Raw genomic sequence first — 20,269 nt, forward strand, 5'->3', positions numbered from 1 at the left:
CAGCCACTTTTCTCTTTTTTGATTTTATTTGAAGTTTTTTCTCTTTCTTTTACTTAGCTGTTTATTTCCAGCATTAGTTAGTTCTTCTGATGAAGATGATCGTGCGGAGCTGGGTCTCAGTCTGGCCACCCTGGATCCCAGGGCTCAGGGCCAGGGGCTTCCCAGCCTGCCATCGAGCGTTCAGCTTAGGTTTTGTCGTTTTGAACGACCCATCCCTGTTCGCTGCAGGGATGCTATCGGTGAGGTGGCTACCTCACTGGACGCCATTGCGGTTTCGCACCGCAACTCCACTGCGTCATGCTTGCGACATTCCCTGTCCTCAGTACTGCGGTTTGGTCGCTGGAGCAGGCTCCCCACGCCGTCCGGACTGGTAAGTGTATCTCTATGTGGGGACCTGTCTCTTTTGGGTGTCAGTCTGGGACTGTGTGACCCTGCATGTCTGTGTGCCTGCTGTGCTCCCTGTCAGCTCCTGTGTGCACTTGCTGCCTGTGTGTGGGCTGTGAGGGGGGGGCTCTCCCGCTCTGCTGGGTGTCCTATGAAGCAGTAAGATTTTAGACATGCTGTGCAGCGATCGCTGCAACGATCCGCCATTTTTTCTTGGGCAAAAATTATGGTGGCAGGTCCTGTGAGGTACTGCACACGTTTTTGGCGCCAAACGCCGCCATTTTGAGCGGCGATCGATCCCACATGTCAGCGCCATGTTCTCTTTGCCCAGGGTTTTGTCCTCAGCCGAGCGGCCATGTTTGTGTAGCCTTGCTGAGGCTTCATAGGGGCGGTCAGTCTTGCATCACTTCCTTTTCCTCTGGGACAGCGATCGGTGCAGCAGCCTGTGTGAGCTCTCCAGGTTTTATATCTTCTTTTTTCCTGTATTCCTTGCCCAGTTTCTTATCCCTGTGGGGGTCAGTGTGTTCAGTGGGTGCGGTGGGCAGCGCTCGCCGCGATCTTAAAGGGGCAGTACCCTTTTATTAATTATTTTACTGGGGCATGGATTCTCAGGATTGCAAGTTTCCTCCCACCCTGATGGGGGGCCAAGGGGCTGCTGCTTCCCCCGAGGGGGCTGATCTGGCCACTATTGTGGCAAACTTAGCTGCTCAGGTGCAGATGCTGGTGGCTGATCGATCCACAAAACGGCCCAGGGTGTCTATTTCCTCTGATTCAGAGGGCGATGGGGCTGCTATGACTGGAGTGCCCTTCTCAGGGTCTCACTCATCCCTAGACCTTGTGGGGTCTGACTGGGAGACTGAGGTGGAAGGGGTTGATAATTCTCCCCCTGGCTCGTCTGAAGAGCTTGCACTCATGGATGAGTTGGTTGTTTCTATCAAGCAAACGCTGCATTTGCAGGATTAACCATGTCCTCCTGCTTTGATGTCCTCTTATGGGACGCAGAGGAAACGCGGAACATCGCAGGTTTTTCCTTGCTCTACGGAATTTCAGCGCGCGGTTGATGAGCAATGGCGCAATTTAAAAAAGACTTTTGCTGTGCCGAGTAGGTTCAAGCTGCGTTATCCCTTTACACCGGCTACTGATGTGCGTTGGTGTGTACCGCGCGTGGATCATGCGGTGGCGATTTTGAATAAATCAACTGCGATCCCTGCTGAGGATACCCCGGTGTTCCGGGACCCGACGGACAGGAGATTGGAATCTCTGGCCCGTCATGCTTATACGGTTGCTGGCTCTATGCTGAAGCCTATTTTTGCTTCCATTATGGCAGCCCAGGCTATTGCGGATTGGACGCAGGTGCTCAAGCGCACTCTGGTGGCTGACTCTGCCCCGCCGACAACTTTGGCCATGGTGGATCAGATTCATCAGGGTGTCATGTATTTGTGTGATGCGGACTTGGATTTAGTCTCTTTGGCGGCGCGCCTTTCTAGTGTGGCGGTCTTGAACCGTCGCCTGATATGGTTGAAATGTTGGTCGGTTGACCAATCTTCTCGCAAGACTCTGGCAAATTTGCCCTACGCGGGATCCCGCCTTTTTGGCAAATCCTTGGATACCCTGATAAAGGGTATTTCTGGGGGTAAGAGCACTCTCTTGCCCCAATCTAACAAGAATAAGTTTGTTCGCGGTAAGAAGAATGCTTCGTTTAGGCCCTCTCAGGCAGGGCCGCCATCAGGGGGGTACAGGCAGTACTGATGTAAGGGGCCCGAGCCTCTAGAGGGGCCCCACGGGGACTGCTTCCCTTACACTTGAAAAAAAAAAATTTCCGAACTTTACAGGACCGCCACCCGCACCCGAACCCCCCCTCCCCCCGCCACGGGGGGGGGGGAGGGGGGAAATATGAGATAATACTGTTATTATGGCCCGGCGAGGATGGGAAAAGACGGGGGTGGATGCAGCGGTGCTCTGTGACTGCCCTGGCTGAGTGTGAGTCGGAAGCTGCTGCGTCTGTGTCATTGAGCTGAGAGCTCACATCGGGCTCTTTGCTGCCACCTCTGGCTACTTCCTGCATTTGCAGTGCACTCCTCGTCAGTAACCTGCTGGACTGCAGCTCCTCTCTGTGTCACAGACACATGGGGGAAACAAGAGCGGGGGATGGGAAGACCACCTTACAAGTAAGGGCTATGTACAACTGAAAAGGGGGTGGTTGTGTACATGTGTGTCTCTGTATGTACATGTGTGTGTACACATATCTGTGACTGTGTGTGTACATGTGTGTGTGTGTGTGTACATGGGGGTGGGTGGGTGTCTGTGAGTATATATGTCTGTGTGTGTCTACATGTCTGTGTGTGTATATATCTGAGTGTACATGTCTGTGTGTGTACATGTCTGTGTGTGTATATATCTGAGTGTACATGTCTGTGTGTGTACATGTCTGTGTGTGTATATATCTGTGTGTGCGTGTATATATCTGAGTGTACATGTCTATGTGTGTATATATCTGTGAGTGTACGTGTGTGTGTGTGTGTGTGTGTGTGTGTGTATATATCTGTGAGTGTACGTGTGTGTGTGTGTGTGTGTATATATCTGAGTGTACATGTCTGTGTGTGTATATATCTGTGTGTGTATATGTCTGTGTGTGTATATATATCTGAGTGTACATGTCTGTGTGTATATATCTGTGAGTGTACATGTGTGTGTACACGTGACTGTGCGTACATGTCTGTGTGAGTGTGCATGTGACTGTGTGTGCGTGTGCTTACATGTCTGTGTGTGTGTGTGTGTGTATATATCTGTGAGTGTACGTGTGTGTGTACACGTGACTGTGCGTACATGTCTGTGTGTGTGTGTGTACATGTCTGAGAGTGTACATGTGTGTGTATGTGTGTGTACATGTTGTATGTGTGTGTATATATCTGTGAGTGTACATGTGTGTGTACACGTGACTGTGTGTGTGTGTGTGTGTACGTGTCTGTACATGTGTGTGTGAAATATATACACATGTGAGGGGGGCTGAGAGCGTAAACGTGTGAGGGGGGCTGAGTGCATACACATGTGAGGGGGGCTGAGAGCGTAAACGTGTGAGGGGGGGCTTAGTGCGTACACATGTGAGGGGGGGCTGAGTGCGTACACATGTGAGGGGGGGCTTAGTGTGTACAGCTGCTGAATTTGGATATTTTTGGACAAAATATAATTCCTTACTGTTAAATCTTGATAGCACTGATGACTTGGAATAGAATTTTCATATATTACACTGTAAGTGTTAAAATAAAAGTGTGCACTGAAGGGCTCACTGTTATGGCTAGTGGGTGGATTTGGTGGGATGGCCCATGGACAGGCCCTGCTGAATGTGAAGCTGTGTAAGGGGCCCCACCATTTCTGATGGCTGCCCTGCTCTCAGGGGTCCTTTCGTGCCTTTCGGTCGCACTATAAGGGCAAGCCCTTCAAAGGCCAAGGCTCTCAGAAGAAGCCGTGGGCGGGTAAGCAGAAGTCCGGCCAGTCCGGATCCGCTACCCATAACAATGCGGCCTGAAGGGGCGCCCTCACCCGTTTCTGGGGTGGGGGGACGTTTGCTCGGTTTTCTTCAACCCTGGCTGGACCGCATTCGGGACAGGTGGGTTCAGGAAATCGTTCGATCTGGATACAAGATCGAGTTTCTCGGCTGGCCAGCGGGCAGATTTTTCCCCTCAAACCTTCAGCAGACTCCGGAGCGCTTGCAGGATCTGCACCTGGCGGTGCGGGACCTGCGGGCCCAGGGAGTGGTGGTTCCGGTGCCTCGTCGGGACAGATTTCGGGGGTTCTATTCCACTCTGTTCACTGTGCCCAGAAAGGAGGGCAAAGTACGTCCGATTCTGGACTTGAAAGCTCTGAACCGCTTTGTGCGGGTTCGCAAGTTTCGCATGGAATCCCTGCGCTCGGTGGTGGCTGCCCTGGTTCCGGGGGAATTCATGGCCTCCATCGACTTGAAGGATGCGTACCTACACATCCCCATTTTCGAGGGTCACCAGAGGTACCTTCGATTTGCCATTGCGGAGGATCATTTTCAATTCGTGGCGTTACCCTTCGGTCTCGCTTCGGCTCCGTGAGTTTTCACCAAGGTGCTTGCGCCGGTTCTGGCTTTACTGAGGGCCCAGGGCATTTCTGTCCTGGGGTATCTGGACGATATCCTGATTCTGTCCGCGACCAGTCAGGGTCTGGTGAACGACCTGTCCATCACGATGCAGACTCTGCAGGAGTTCGGCTGGACGATAAATTTTCCAAAATCGACGTTGTGTCCGTCGGTTCGTCTTCCCTACCTGGGGATGATTCTGGACTCTGTTCAGGCGAAGGTCTTCCTGCCGGAAGACAAGCTTCGGACACTTCAGTGCGAAGTCAGGTCCCTCAGGGACAATCAGTGCTCGTCCCTCCGGACGTGTATGAGGTGTCTGGGATTGATGGTTTCGGCCTTCGAGGCGATTCCCTTCGCCCAGTTTCACACACGGGAGCTTCAGGCGGAGGTCCTGGCCAAGTGGGACGGGCGTCCGCAATCTCTGGATCTGCGGCTGTCGTTAAGCCATCTCACCCGAAGGGGTCTTTTGTGGTGGCTCCAGTCCCCGGCGGTGTCGGGGGGGCAAGTCCTTTCGGCCTTTGTCGTGGACGGTGATTACCACAGATGCCACCCTTTCGGGCTGGGGTGGTGTTCTGGGCGTTTTGTCCGCCCAGGGAACTTGGTCGGAGGAGGAATCCTCCCTTCCGATCAACCTTCTGGAATTGCGAGGGATAAATCTGTCTTCTGCGTTGGATGGACAGGCTTCAGGGCTGTCCAGTTCGGGTGCAGACGGACAATGCCACAGTGGTGGCCTACATCAACCACCAAGGGGGCACCAGGAGTGCCCGGGCGGCTCAGGAAGTAGCCGACATTCTGTCTTGGGCCGAGACGCACGTCCCGGCGATATCTGCAGTTCACATTCCGGGGGTGGAAAACTGGCAGGCGGATTATCTGAGCCGCCAGACCCTGGACCAGGGGGAATGGTCCCTTCACCCGGATGTCTTCCAGATGTTGTGCGCGAAGTGGGGGTCCCCAGATGTGGACCTGTTCGCGTCTCGTCTAAATCACAAGGTGGAAAGGTTCGTGGCAAGGACGCGCGATCCTCGGGCAGACGCCTCGGACACGTTAGTGGCGCCCTGGCATCAGTATCGTCTGATGTATGCCTTTCCACCGATTCAGCTGCTGTCCAGGTTCCTTCGCAGGTTGGCCTTGGAACCGAAAACGGTGATTCTGGTGGCACCGGACTGGCCTCGCCGGTCTTGGTACGCAGACCTCGTGAATCTGGCAGTCGACGCTCCGTGGCGTCTGCCTCTTCGAGCAGACCTTCTGTCTCAAGGACCGATATTCCATCCTGCTTTACAGTCGCTGGCTTTAACGGCCTGGCTGTTGAAAGCCAGGTCCTGAAGGATAGGGTTCTCTCCCCTGAGGTCATTCCCACTTTGATCAAGGCTAGGAAGGCCTCTTCAGGGAAGATTTACTACCGTACTTGGAAGGCGTATTTTGCCTGGTGTGAGTTCAGGGGGTATTCCCCTCACTCATACTCGGTATCGAGAGTGTTGGCTTTCCTTCAAACGGGCGTGGACCAGCGTTTGGCGTTGGCCACGATTAAGGGTCAGATTTCTGCACTGGCCGTTCTTTTTCAACGTCCTGTGGCGTCTAACTCTTTGGTTAGCACCTTTGTTCAAGGGGTGCGACATTTGGTCCCTCCTAGGAGGGAGCCTTTGCCTCCATGGGATTTGAACCTTGTTCTGTCCGTGTTGCAACATGCTCCTTTTGAAAATATCAGGGAGATCTCGTTGTCTTTGTTGTCCAAGAAGGTTGCCTTCTTAGTAGCGATTACTTTGGCTCGCAGGGTGTCGGAGCTGGCGGCCTTGTCCTGCAAGTCTCCGTATTTGGTAATTCACTTGGATAAGGTGGTCTTGCGACCTAACCCATCTTTTCTTCTGAAGAGGATCTCGGAATTTCACCTCAATGAGGACATTGTCTTGCCTTCGCTCTGCGCGAAGCCTAAGCATCCAAAGGAGGTGGCTTTGCATTCCTTGGATGTTGTTAGGGCGATCAGGGTTTACCTGTCGTCGACTAAATCCTTTCGCAAGTCGGATTCTCTTTGTCCTTCCTGAGGGACCTCGGAAGGGCATGGCGGCGCCGGCTTCTACCATCGCCAAATGGATCAGACAGACCATTGAGCAGGCCTATGCTTTGAGGGCGAAGGTTCCTCCCCCTGCCTGTGAAGGCGCACTCTACCAGATCTCGGAGTACGTCTTGGGCCTGTCATCATCGGGCTTCTGTGGCCCAGGTGTGTAAGGCGGCGACTTGGTCGTCCGTTCATACCTTCTCCAAATTTTACAAAGTGGATGTTCAGGCATCGGCAGATGCTTCTTTTGGCCGTAAAGTCCTTAGTGCGGCAGTGCCTTAGGGTCCCTTATTTGGGCCCTTGGCTGTTGGGGTGTTTTTACCCCTGAGTTACTTGTTTTTTTACTGGGTTGTTGCTCCTGTAGAGCACGTTTTCCTGTTGCCCAGCTGGTTCTCTTACTTTGGTAAGGTTCCTTTCTCTGATGTGGGTATTGCGTTGCTTTAGGCGCGACTGCTGTTTTCCCACCCCTCATGTCTACACTGCTTTGGGACGTCCCCATTAGTGACGAATATGAAGAGGCGGCGACTGTCGGAGGACGTAAGAGAAAACGGAATTTTTGTAAAATCTTACTTGTAAAATTCCTCTCTGAGTCCTCCGACAGTCGCCGCCCCCGCCCCTCTTTTGGGGTTTGTTTATGTACTTTACTGCTATTCTACTGAAACGGAGTTGGTAAGCAGGAAGCAAGGAGGTATTGACTGAGGGGACCACCCCCTGGGGGTGGGATATGCTAAAAGCTTTGATATTAATATATTCTGTTGCCTAGCTACTTTTACGGAGCAAAGGTCAATAACCCCATTAGTGACGAATATGAAGAGGCGGCGACTGTCGGAGGACTCAGAGAAAGGAATTTTACAGGTAAGATTTTACAAAATTCCGTTATTTGTATCTATCTTTATCCCTCTCCCACAATCCGGAAAAAAAAAATGAAGTGCTTTTGACTTTTTTTTTTTTTTTTTGATGCAGTGCTGCACCGCCTGTGTTCTTGATTTGACGAGAATGAGATTTACTCCCTGTAGCCTATTAGAGTGCATGCGTGCTGCAGAATTCCACGCCGTCCGGATTTAAGTCACAGCAGAAACCTGTGACTGCAAGACACCAAAGAGATGCGGTCCTGTCACGTCTGGGTGTGTGCGGGAAAACCCCTGTATGTGCAAAGATGGGCCACGAGTCTCCTCAGGGCTCTGAAGGCTGAGCGGAGCCTTTAGAACATCTCTGCACATGGTGTATTTATGATGATTTAGGGGGGAGAATGACCAATAGCTAAGGTGATTTGAAGTTGGCGTTTAAATGTGGTGGCTGCATTCGCTTTTTTTTTTTTCCTTCCTTTGTTACCGTGTGATCTGGCTAGTAATACACTTCCTGCTTAGGATATCACCCCTCTGGATGTAGGAGCAACAGACACCTTTGGACCGCCGCATTGTCTGTGGAGGTAGTGGTAATGTTGTATTTAGAGAGATTTGACTAATAAATTAAAGCCAAACTCCAGCTCTCACTTAATAAACAATTACAGCAAGAGGTTTATTTTCTTTTTGGAATAAAGGTTTGACATAAATGAATAAAGGCTGATCATTGTAAGCACCTCTGTCATTGTTAAATAGTTTGCCTTAACCTTCTATTTGCCATTTTTGCTGGATAGCCTGGTCTGTGAAAAGAAGCAGAAAAATGACTGGATCATGACGAATGCAGTCACCACATCTAAGAATTGGTAGGCTGCAAAAGCTTCAAATCGGTAAGCGGGACAGGTGTTCCATGCACCCTTGTGCAGTAAGTCCCATTCAAGTCAACTGGGATGCGGCAGCTGCTGCTCCCAAATTGACAGCCATGCGAGTTCAGATGCATGCCCCTGAATGCACACAGTGTGCGTTTGGGGATGTGCACCCACATGGCTATCAATTTGGGAGCAGCGGCTGTGTCTGTGCTGCTGCTGTGTTTTCATCTAAAATGAATAGGACGGGATGCACGGAACACTAGTGTGCGTCCCCATGTGGTCAAATACGGCCCTTGCGCTAAAGAACGCCTGTGTAAAAAAGGCCTTAAAGTGGTTGTAAAGGCTGAAGGTTTTTGACCTTTATGCATGAAGGTAAAAACCTTCAGTATGCAGCTTTTCCTGAACCCCCCCCCAAAAAAAAAAATGCATACCTGAGCCCGATCTCAAACCAGCGATTATACAGAGCTGCTGCTGTCCGGACTCTCTGCCTCTTCATTGTGAGAGGAGCCAGGAGTATAACATGTGTTTTTTTAACCCTTTGTAATATATTAAAAAAAAAAAAACTTTCCTACAGCTCTGCAGTTTCAGGTTGAAAGACCAATAGAAAATTCAGGGAGGTAAAGATATTTACTGAACAAATGTTTGTTTCTCTTTCTTTCATTGACGGACACAGCTCCTGATTCTTCTTAACCATTGGGTTATACTGCCTCCTACAGGAGTAGGGCACTAGGCAGGAAAAAGCTTGACTATGCCTATGGGCAGTCCCAGGGGGGTATACACCCACTCTCGGCTATAGGCACTCGGTTTTGTTACAAGCAGTGTCAGGAGAAAGCCAACTCCACAGAGGGGTGGGTGCTGTGTCCGTCAATGAACATCAGAGAAGTGTTTTTTACTGGATCAGGCTACTTTCAGGTACTGGGTGTCATGCAGTGTTGGGCTGGAGGGGGGAGTGCGTCACCTGCGGCTCACAATAACATTATTATATGGCAAATGTCTGGGGTGGGGTCTCTTTTAGGCTCCATGCACACAGGGCGTCATAAAAACGTGCTCCAAAGCTGTTTACTTGACGCTGGGAAACAGCAGCTGTAAAAACGTGCTTTCAGTAGCTTTTTCAATTAGCGTTATTGCACGTTTGGCCACAGTAGCTGTTAGCAGCGTTTTTTCTGCCTCCATTCAAAATCAATGGTTCCCTATGGGAGCCTATTGATTTGAATGGAAGTCGCACCGCAGGTCGGATCAGGGTGATCCGACTTGCGGCGTGACTTGCGCTGTGAGAATCTTGAGGGGGAACTCCACGCCAAAATGGGGAAAAAAACGGCGTGGGATTCCCCCCCAGGTTCCAAACCAGGCCCTTCGGGTCTGGTATGGAATTTGAGGGTAGCCCCACGCCGAAAAAAACGACGTGGGGTCTCCCCCAAAATCCATACCCGACCCTTATCCAAGCATGCAGCCCGGCATACCAGGAAAGGGGAGGGGACGAGCGAGCGGCCCCACCCCCCCTGGATCATACCAGGCCACACGCCCTCAACATGGGGGGTGTGGGTGCTTTGGGGCAGGGGGGGCTCTGCACCCCCCACCTCAAAGCACCTTGCCCCCATGTTGATGAGGACAAGGGCCTCATCCCCACAACCCTGGCCGGTGGTTGTGGGGGTCTGCGGGCAGGGGGCTCATCAGAATCTGGAAGCCCCCTTTAACAAGGGTGGCCCCCCAGATCCCGGACCCCCTCCTTCTGCTGTCCTCTCTTCTTGTCTTCTCCTCTCCGCTCCTCTCCGGGGTCTTCTGCTCTTTTGCTGTCTGCCCTTCTGCTGTCCTCTCTTCTTGTCTTCTCCTCTCCGGGGGTCTTCTGCTGTCTGCTCCTCTCCGGGGTCTTCTGCTCTTTTGCTGTCCGCCCTTCTGCTGTCCTCTCTTTTTGTCTTCTCCTCTCCGGTCTTCTTCTTCTTCCGGTCCTCCTCCACCGTCTCCTGGCGATTATGCTGGTCTCTGCAGCTTATTATATAGCCATTAGGGGCGTGACCGCCAGATGACGTCATCGGGAGACCCCGCCCCCTTGTGTCACATGTGACACAAGGGGGCGGGGTCTCCCGATGACGTCATCTGGCGGCCACGCCCCTAATGGCTATATAATAAGCTCCAGAGACCGGCATAATCGCCGGAGACGTCGTCGGAGGAGGACCGGAGGAAGAAGACCGGAGAGGAGAAGACAAGAAGAGAGGACAGCAGAAGGGCGGACAGCAAAAGAGCAGAAGACCCCGGAGAGGAGCGGACAGCAGAAGACCCCCGGAGAGGAGAAGACAAGAAGAGCCGGATGAAGATTTTTAATAAACTGTCCAAAACGTCTCCTGTTATTTCCATACACTGCCTTTTATGTGGTGAATGAGTAGGGGTACAGTGTACCCCATACCCATTCACATAGGGAGGGGGTCCGGGATCTGGGGGGCCACCCTTGTTAAAGGGGGCTTCCAGATTCCGATGAGCCCCATGCCTGCAGACCCCCACAACCACCGGCCAGGGTTGTGGGGATGAGGCCCTTGTCCTCATCAACATGGGGGCAAGGTGCTTTGAGGTGGGGGGTCCAGAGCCCCCCCTGCCCCAAAGCACCCACACCCCCCCATGTTGAGGGAGTGTGGCCTGGTATGATCCAGGGGGGGTGGGGCCGCTCGCTCGTCCCCTCCCCTTTCCTGGTATGCCGGGCTGCATGCTTGGATAAGGGTCTGGTATGGATTTTGGGGGGGACCCCACGGCATTTTTTCGGCGTGGGGCTACCCTCAAATTCCATACCAGACCCGAAGGGCCTGGTTTGGAACCTGGGGGGGAACCCCACGCCGTTTTTTTCCCCATTTTGGCGTGGAGTTCCCCCTCAAGATTCTCACAGCGCAAGTCGCGCCGCAAGTCGGATCACCCTGATCCGACCTGCGGTGCGACTTCCATTCAAATCAATAGGCTCCCATAGGGAACCATTGATTTTGAATGGAAGAAAAAAAAAAACGTATAACGTGGCTTAACGCACGTTAAGCCACGTTATTCAGCCTTTAGCAGCGTCAGACGTTTTTACAGCTTGATGCTGCAGCTCCAGAACGCACAGTTCCTGGGTTTTTTTTTTGGAGCTTTAAAACGCCTATGCCACTTGGAGCTCCTAAAAGCTCTATGTGTGCATGAGGCCATAGAATAACATGGATGGGCGTTCTGCAGCTGCAAAAAAAAACGTCTGACGCTGCTAACAGCAGCTCCAAAAACGTCCAGTGTGCATGAGGCCTTAGGGCCTCCCTGGCGGACTACAGGTACCTGAAGGGCTGTTGGGGGTCCTGGGTGCCGCGCTGCGCCGCCATTTTTCTGTGGATGGCTGCCGAAGCTTCGGCGGCCATGTTTGTGTAGTCCGGTGGCCATGTTTTTGGAGTTTCCCATTGCAATAAATACGGTGGCCATTTTCTTTTAGTCTGTGGAGCGTTGATGCAGCAGTGGGAATCTAGTGGCAGTGCTTCCTCTTTCTCTATGATCGCTGCATTGCAAGCAGCAAGGCGCTCTGGGTCCTTCCCTAAGTTGGTGGTGGTGAGTCCTTGCGGGGTGCAGCTCCCTGTTTCTGCTATAGCAGCGCGACTGGTGCTCTGGGACTTACAGTAACACTGCTGCAGCGATGGGTGTGGGGGGGGGGGGGGAGTTGGGCATTATTTTAACAATTTTTTTCACATATTGCGGGCTGTCCCTAGGTTAAGAATGGAGTCCCTGGAAGCATGTGTCACCACCTGACCCATTCCCGGAAGCTGCGGGACCCTCTGGGTCTCAGTCTGCCCTGGCGGTCATGATGGCGGTCCCACAGTCATTAGTGTCCAAAGTTGATTTGGCCCTTCAAAAGCGGCCTGGCCAAAAGCTCCCCCCCTTCATCTGTATCCTCTGCCTCTTCAGATTCTGAGGTTGTTTTGGCCGCTGCGGACGCGAGTCAACCCACTGGATCTGCGTCCACTCGCACTGAGTGCTCTAACAGGGAGGATGAATCCTCCTCCATTACTACTCCTACAGTCTTTAACCAGACACTGATAGAAGTCACAAGACTGCTATATACTGCTGATGAGAAAAGGTATTTAGCAGTTTATATTTACTAAAATAATTGCATTTCCATGTTCTGTGTAGTGTGGGAGACCAGATATAGTGAATGCAGGGTCCTGGGTTTAGTAACACTTGGAAGAAAAATGTAAAATGCCCTTTTCAGTCCCTGCCACCTCCTCAGTATTTTCTTGCAGGTTGTAAGAAAGATTCAGCTCCCCAAATACATCTATCATTTAAAAGATGTAGATTAAATCCAAAAGATTTTACAACCTCAATGACCAGGGCATTTTTTGCTATTAAGCCCTGTGCTACTTTAACTTGTAATTGCGCAGTCATGTAACACTGTACCCAAATTCAAATTCAAATTTTTTTTCAAACAAACTGAGATTTCCATTGGTTGTATTTGATCGCCACTGGGTTTTCTGTTCAATCTAAATGAAAAAAGACAGAGAACAATTTTTTTTTATTTTCTGCTATAAAACCTATCCAGGTAAAAAAAAATTTCTTCATAAATTTTAGCTAGAATAAATTCTGTTATGTTAATAAAAAAACAATTCCAATAGGTGTATATTGGTTGGTTTGTGTGAAAGTCATAGCACCTACGAACTATGGTATACATACTGAAATTTAAATTTTTTACCATTTTTTTTTTTTATACTACTAATGGTGCTGCAATAGTGCGGTGGTAAATCTGACACTAACTGATGCTGTGGGCAACTAACTGCCACTGACATTCACTAGTGACATTAATACAGTGATTAGTGATAATACTATACACTGTACAATCATTGGTCAGGACTTGCTGACAGGCTCCCACTGTGTACAATCACAGAGCGTGTGCGTGCCCTAAATCCAGAAGTAGGAAGTGATGTTACGGGTATGTCGCTTTGCCTACAGCGGCCACTCACCCATGGTACATTGCAGGTGGCCCCCAGGTAGTTAGACTATATGGACTTATAATTTATGATTTTCTATTTATGTATTTATGAAGTTTGAATATATTTATTGTGTGATCTTGCAAGATTTTGCACAATATACATTTTGCACAAGGTTACACAGTGATATTGATGTTTTATTTATCTATATGTCTATTTATTTAATTTATTAGCAGCGCTGCAATATTTGGTTTACTATGATTTAAAGGCACTAGCACTTTATCTTGCAGCAAGCAGCTATTAAATGCACAGTCACTTTCTTTATATATTTTTTTGCACAATAATATAAGCGCGAGGTTATACCGATATAAACAATTGTATAGTGTGTATTGCCCATTAGAAACCACCATTCTTTGGAACAGGTTGAAACACGTGCTGATAATTGATGATATAGGCCCTCCACTTCTAAAAAAGTTTTCCTCCTTGCTAAAGCTGACTAGATTGGAGATAGGAAAGCTTTTCAGTAAAGGTGGAACCCACGCTAAATAAACATCACACACAATTGATTTTAAAGTGGTTACTATTTTAAAACCTGAACATCTAATGTGAAAAACTCATTTATATTATGCAGTTTTACTAGATAGTACTATTCTTTCTCATTTGTTCTTCTTAAGCAGGTACAGGGCTGATAGAAAATCCAGACTAATATAGCGTGTTCCATCAGAGGCAAGTACCAGGGGGACCTGATTCATGCCTGTAGACTGATGCACTGTGTTTGTGTTTATGCAGAAATTCTGCTCCAAATGAGGCAACAGAAGGTGCAGCATCTTGGCTGGGTTAGTCTTTCATTGTCTTGAGACCCTTTGGGTATAAATCATGAACCGGAGGAAAAAGAGATGTTTGGCTATTTTAAGCAAAATGTTGCCAGTCTGAGCACAAAAAGTCTCTTGAGTTTTAGGAGGAAAACCAAAGAAGTCTCAACCTGCGAGCTTACAAGACTAAAAACCTCTCTAAAGAGCGAATTAAGGCTAAATTTATAGCAGACATATGGGAGCAGAATTGATCTTAACTCTGAATTGGTAAATGAGAACATTGGTTAGTGGAAAATTCCTACTAAAGGTCATGGAGCTTGTACATGAAAGAATGTTTAGTAACACAAACTGAGGTTTTCTATTGGGAGGAACCGTAGAATCTGCTTTATCAACAAACTAGCTTCACTCAACATTGTGGTGCTATTGCCTCTAACAAAGACGTTAACGTTCAGCAAGAAGAGATGTTCTGTTTAAAGTTAGAAGTGATCCCAGTACTTGAGAGCCCTCCTCATTTTCCCTGTAGCCACAGCCAGCATCTAAAAACTGTTATCTGGGTCGTGACTGGTTAGATGTTATGGTGCTCTGTAAACACCATAACGTTTGAAGTTTGGACTGCGTCCAAAAGGATATATCATTGGTGCAAAAATGAATATACCGTTATATGCAAGGACATATGACTGAGAAGCTATGTGCTGGCCTTTGTAAGGTAATGCTGACTAACAGCATAGCAGGCCAAATGAATTTGAACTTCGCTACCGCAAAAGTTCCCATGCTTGCTGTTAAAGTGGAGTTCCACCCATTTTTGTAACTTTAGATGTATGTAATCCCCTTTAAAACGACTTTTACCAATGGGAACTTTTTTTTTTTTGCTAGTAAATACCTTAATTTCTGCTTTATTCCTCCTCTCCTCACTTCTGGGTCCGATCGGCGATGACGTCATTCGGCGATTCGCAGTGTGTGCTGGGATGTATTCCATGCCAGAAATCTCGCAGTATTACTCAGGAGCTGAGCTGTACTGTGTGTATTCAGGCCGTGACCTGCCCCGCTTCCGCCCCGCCTCCTCTCATTGAGTTGTACTTTATGTATTGTATTCAGGCCATTCTCTGCCCCGCCTCCGCCCCGCCTCCTCTCAGTGAGCTCAGTGAGGATATAATGCTTTCAGTCCTCGCTCACTGAGAGGAGGCAGGGCAGAGAACGGCCTGAATACAATACATACAGTACAACTCACTGAGAGGGGGCGGAGGCGGGGCAGGTCACGGCCTCAATACACACAGTACAGCTCATTAAAAATGGATGTAACTCCGCTTTAACACTGTGTGCCATGTCTAGTAAAAGATGACGTTTTCAAACTGAAATTTTCAGGGACACTTTGGAAATAGCTGAGGAGTGGATTTGGGTACTAAAGACAAGCCAGGAAGTAAAGAATGTGGATAGATAGGGTGCACTAGGTGGAGAGGGAACAAAAGACCTTCTGGTGGGGCACAGCCCAGTTTCCTTATGGCTGACAGTAACCTCCAGGTTATGTAGATCTCTAGTAGCAGTCTGTTTTGGAGAACATGAGTTATTGACTATATTAATGAGCTTTCGTTCCTTCCTGCAGGTGTGTGATGATGTGAAGGCTTACCTCCTGGCTGATATGGCCCACATCAGTGGGCTGGTAGCAGCTGGTGTCATTCCGTCACCTTTTGATCATGCTGATGTTGTCACAACAACAACGCACAAGACTCTACGGGGGGCCAGGTAAATCTTGGTGCACTTTTCAGTGCTTTAATAATATTTTCATAGTACTATGTAACATTTTTCAGCTCACTTTTCCCCTAGTAATGCAAGTCTCATTTTCTGCTCTATAATGTATATTATATGCCCTGTAGTATGCAGTTTTGATAGGCAACTCCTATAGAAGGGTATTTTTTTTTTGTTCGAAATTTTTCAATTTACATGTGTCCAGATCTTTCATTACTTTGTTAGCTTACATATTACCCCATCGTTATAAAAACCGTAAACCAGTGACTGGCTCTAGTAGCATTTTCAATTGAATTAAATGGGTGGCACGATCCCAGCTTAGCTTTGCAAAATAGAATTCTTGTGGTTATCTGGAAATGTGTGACCTTGTAAAGTTCAAAGATTGGTAGTACTGTGTAAATGTCAAATAAACTTTAAAAGAAACCGCTAAGGTGGTGCTTGTATGAAAATACAAGGTTTGTTTAATACTGAGCCCCTCTGGCCCCAAATAAGACACTAACTAAAAGCTTAAAGTGGTTGTGAAGGCTGAAGGTTTTTACCCTAATGCATTCTCTGCCGGTAAAAACCTGTTTGTTAAGATTTTATTTTTTTAAAATTTACATTTACAACCACTTTAATCTAAAACATGCATGCATGTTGGGCATGTTAAACTTACTAAAAATTGCGTTCAAAAAGATAGTAATTATGTTTGTATTTTAAAAAAGAAAAAAAAATTGTTTATGATATTGGGATCTATTTCTTGAAGTGGCTACTTACTGATAGTTTAGAAAATTAGTGTTTACGGTAATCACATTTTTGGTAGTATTTTAATCTGTGTTATTTATTGTTCATGCTGTCTGGAGATGAACTTAAATAAAATAAATACAACAATACTGATCATAATAAATAATATTTGTAATAAAGTAAAAAAAAACACTTCATTTTAAGCCATACATATATACATACACAGTGGGGAAAATATTTATTTGATCCCCTGCAGATTTTGTAAGTTTGCCCACTTAAAAATTAAATGAAGGGTCTTTCGTTTTTATCATAGGTGTATTTTAAATGACAGAATATCAACCAAATGTCCAGAAAAAACATGATACAAATGTTATAGATTTGGGTTTCAGTTCAGTGAGTAAAAAAAGTATTTGATCCCCAAGAAAAACCTGATTTAGTACTTGGTGGAGAAACCCTTGTTGGCAAGAACAAAGGTAAGACGTTTCTTGTAGTTGGTTACCATGTTGGCACACATATCAGGAGGGATTTTGGTCCACTCTTCTTTACCAATCTTCTCTAAATCCTTAAGGTTTCTTGGCTGTCGCTTGGCAACTCAGTTTCAGCTCCCTCCATAAATTTTCTATAGGATTAAGGTCTGGCTAGGCCACTCCATGACCTTAATGTGTTTCTTCTTGAGCCACTCCTTTGTTGCCTTGGTTGTATGTTTTGGGTCATTGTCCTGCTGGAAGACCCATCTTCAGTGTTCTAGCTGCCTGTACATTTACAGCCCCAAATAATGTTTCCACCTCCGTGCTTGACTGTAGGGATGGTGTTCTCATGGTCATAGTCAGCATTTTTCTTCCTCCAAACACGATGAGTGGAGTTAATGCCAAAGAGCTCATTTTTGGTCTTATCTGACCACAGCACTTTCTCTCAATCCTTCTCTGAATCATTTAGATGTTCATTGACTAACTTTAGATGAGTTTGTATATGTGCCCTCTTAAGGAGGGGCATGCTGCAGGATTTCAATCCACTGCGAGTATTGTTACCAAAGGTTTGGGGACTGTGGTCCCAACTGACTTGAGATCATTTACAAGCTCCTCTCGTGTGTAGTTCTTGGCTAAACCTTTACTATTCTCATGATCATCTTTTCCCCATGAGGCAAAATCTTGCATGGAGCTCCAGACTGAGGGCAATTGATGGTTACTTTGTATTTTTTCCATTTGCGAATAGTTGCTCCAACAGTTGTCTCCTTTTTACCAAGCTTCTTGCTGATGGTCTTGTAGCCCATTCCAGCCTTGTGCAGGTCTTCAATCTTGTTCCTGATGTCTCTTGACAGCTCTATGATCTTGCCCTACAATCAACTGCCGGACTCGGCGACCGCCTGTATAATCTAGATCCAGTGGTCCCCCCCCCCAGTCTGGCCAGCAAGCACGCACAGACCAGAGCTCCGGGTTGTGGGTTGGCCGCGACAGGCCCCATCCTGGACCAGGGCGGCCAGTGAGTTAAACGTCTCACAGGGACACATATGACCGGATGCCGATAGTCCGCATCACCATGTTACCCTGGCCGACAGCCCCTCCACTTTGGTGGCAAGGAGGTTCTGTCTTGGGAGTGTAAGCTGCACGCACGCTGGATCGGTAAGCTGTTGGCCCCTTCTCTTTTCCTGGACGATAAGTGGGGTGGAGGTGGTCGGTCCCTCTGGGGTTCACCTCCAACTCCCCCCCCGGTAGGGCCATGGGCTGCCAATTCTACCTGCCCTGTGTCCCCCTGGTCTAGGTATCTAGCGGGTGCACTGTCCCCTTCCACCCTCAGGGTTTTTACTGGGGGGGGGTCTCCCTTAAGCTCGCCTATCCTGCTGTTAGGCCTTGGGAGCAGATGACCGGGCTTCCAAGGGTCTGCACCCTACGGGGTCAGACCTGCCGGTATTTTAAGCCGCACTCTCTGTGGGGCAGCCCTAGTGAGGGTGGCTAAAGCTGCAATTCTCCATTTAGGCACCCACCCTCCCCTCCGCTTCCCTGGTCCCCTCGTATCTACGCACCCGTGGCAGGGCATATGAGAATTTAGGGCGCACCTTGTGGCCTACTAGGCTGTGCAGCCAAACTAGGCTCCTGCTTCTGGAGGGGTAAACATGCAAAACCCCCTAGGGATGGGACTATAAGGGCAAACCCTCATTCAAAAAAGCAGAGTACGAAGTATAATATACAGGGTTCGTACGGTCATGAAAATCCTGGAAAAGTCATGGGATTTTGACATGACACTTTCCAGGACTGGAAAAGTCCTGGAAAATGGAAAAACTTACTAAGTTTTGGAAAAGTCATGGAATTGTGTTGTGCAACTATTTATTTTTGTCTCGGGGCCCCCTGTATTCTGTGGGAGCGGGGACAGTAAGTGGGACTATTTTCTGTGTTTCGGGTTTAGGCGGATTAATCTACCGCAGCGCACAGCTGAAGCCTGATCACTGGTCTCTTCAATATGAATAGACTGTGACAGGCTCGGAACTCTGCGGCGGATTGATCCGCTGAAACTAAAAAATTGTGGCTATACTGTCCCGCTCTCAGGGACGTACCAGCGAGGGGGGGGCGTGCACTGGCTGGTGTCAGGCCGGTGTCCGCGGGGCCGCCCGCATCTCCGCACTGGCGGGGGGGGGGGGGGTGTCAGGCCGGTGTTCATCGGGCAGCCCGCATCTGTGTGAAGAAGGCAGCGGCAGAAGGAATGTCAGTGAGGAGTCTATTGAGGAATGTGAGGAATGTCAGTGAGGAATGTCAGTGAGGAATGTCAGTGAGGAATGTCAGTGAGGAATGTCAGTGAGGAATGTCAGTGAGGAATGTCAGTGAGGAATGTCAGTGAGGAATGTCAGTGAGGAATGTCAGTGAGGAATCTATTGTGGAATGTCAGTGAGGAGTCTATTGTGGAATGTCAGTGAGGAGTCTATTGTGGAATGTCAGTGAGGAGTCTATTGTGGAATGTCAGTGAGTAGTCTATTGTGGAATGTCAGTGAGGAGTCTATTGTGGAATGTCAGTGAGGAGTCTATTGTGGAATGTCAGTGAGGAATGTCAGTGAGGAGTCTATTGTGGAATGTCAGTGAGGAGTCTATTGTGGAATGTCAGTGAGGAGTCTATTGTGGAATGTCAGTGAGGAGTCTATTGTGGAATGTCAGTGAGGAGTCTATTGTGGAATGTCAGTGAGGAGTCTATTGTGGAATGTCAGTGAGGAGTCTATTGTGGAATGTCAGTGAGGAGTCTATTGTGGAATGTCAGTGAGGAGTCTATTGTGGAATGTCAGTGAGGAGTCTATTGTGGAATGTCAGTGAGGAGTCTATTGTGGAATGTCAGTGAGGAGTCTATTGTGGAATGTCAGTGAGGAGTCTATTGTGGAATGTCAGTGAGGAGTCTATTGTGGAATGTCAGTGAGGAGTCTCGTGTGCTGGATAGGAGGGGGATGGGATGGGACAGCTGCATAGAGAGGAATTGAACTTTCATATTCCTCATGTCACTGAATGTTGTTTCTCCTCCTCTCAGAAGCTGCACTAGGAATATGGAAAGTTAAATTCCTCTATATGCAGCTGCCCCATCCCCCTCCTATACAACTTCCTTTGCTGGCCCCCCTAAGTGCTCTTTTAGCCCCCTCCGTGCTCTTAGTCTGGCTCCCCCAGTGATCCCCCCCCCCCGGCTCCCCCTCAGTGATTTCCTGTCCCCCCCCCCCCCCAGACAGTGCTCTCCAGTTCCCCCCCCTCCCCCTGTGCTCTACATCCCCCCTGGTTTTCCCTGCCTGCCCCCCCCCCCCCCAGTGCTCTCCGCTCCCCTGCGCCTTCCAACCCCCCTGCAAGCCTCTAACCATCTCCTGTA

The 20,269-nt window shown here is 48.7% G+C and overlaps 1 protein-coding gene across 1 annotated transcript in view; it reads left to right on the top strand.

Moving 5' to 3' along the window:
* The window catches only part of SHMT2 (serine hydroxymethyltransferase 2), a 230,782-nt gene that overhangs the window by 127,475 nt on the left and 83,038 nt on the right, over positions 1-20,269 (top strand). The window contains exon 7 of the mRNA XM_082248353.1: positions 15,576-15,715. Within this exon, the coding sequence (XP_082104479.1) occupies positions 15,576-15,715 (140 nt within the window). The remainder of the gene's footprint in view (positions 1-15,575; positions 15,716-20,269) is intronic.

The sequence above is a fragment of the Pelophylax lessonae genome (assembly GCF_965119305.1).
Source record: "Pelophylax lessonae genome assembly, chromosome: 2".
NCBI classification, from domain to species: Eukaryota; Metazoa; Chordata; class Amphibia; order Anura; family Ranidae; genus Pelophylax; species Pelophylax lessonae.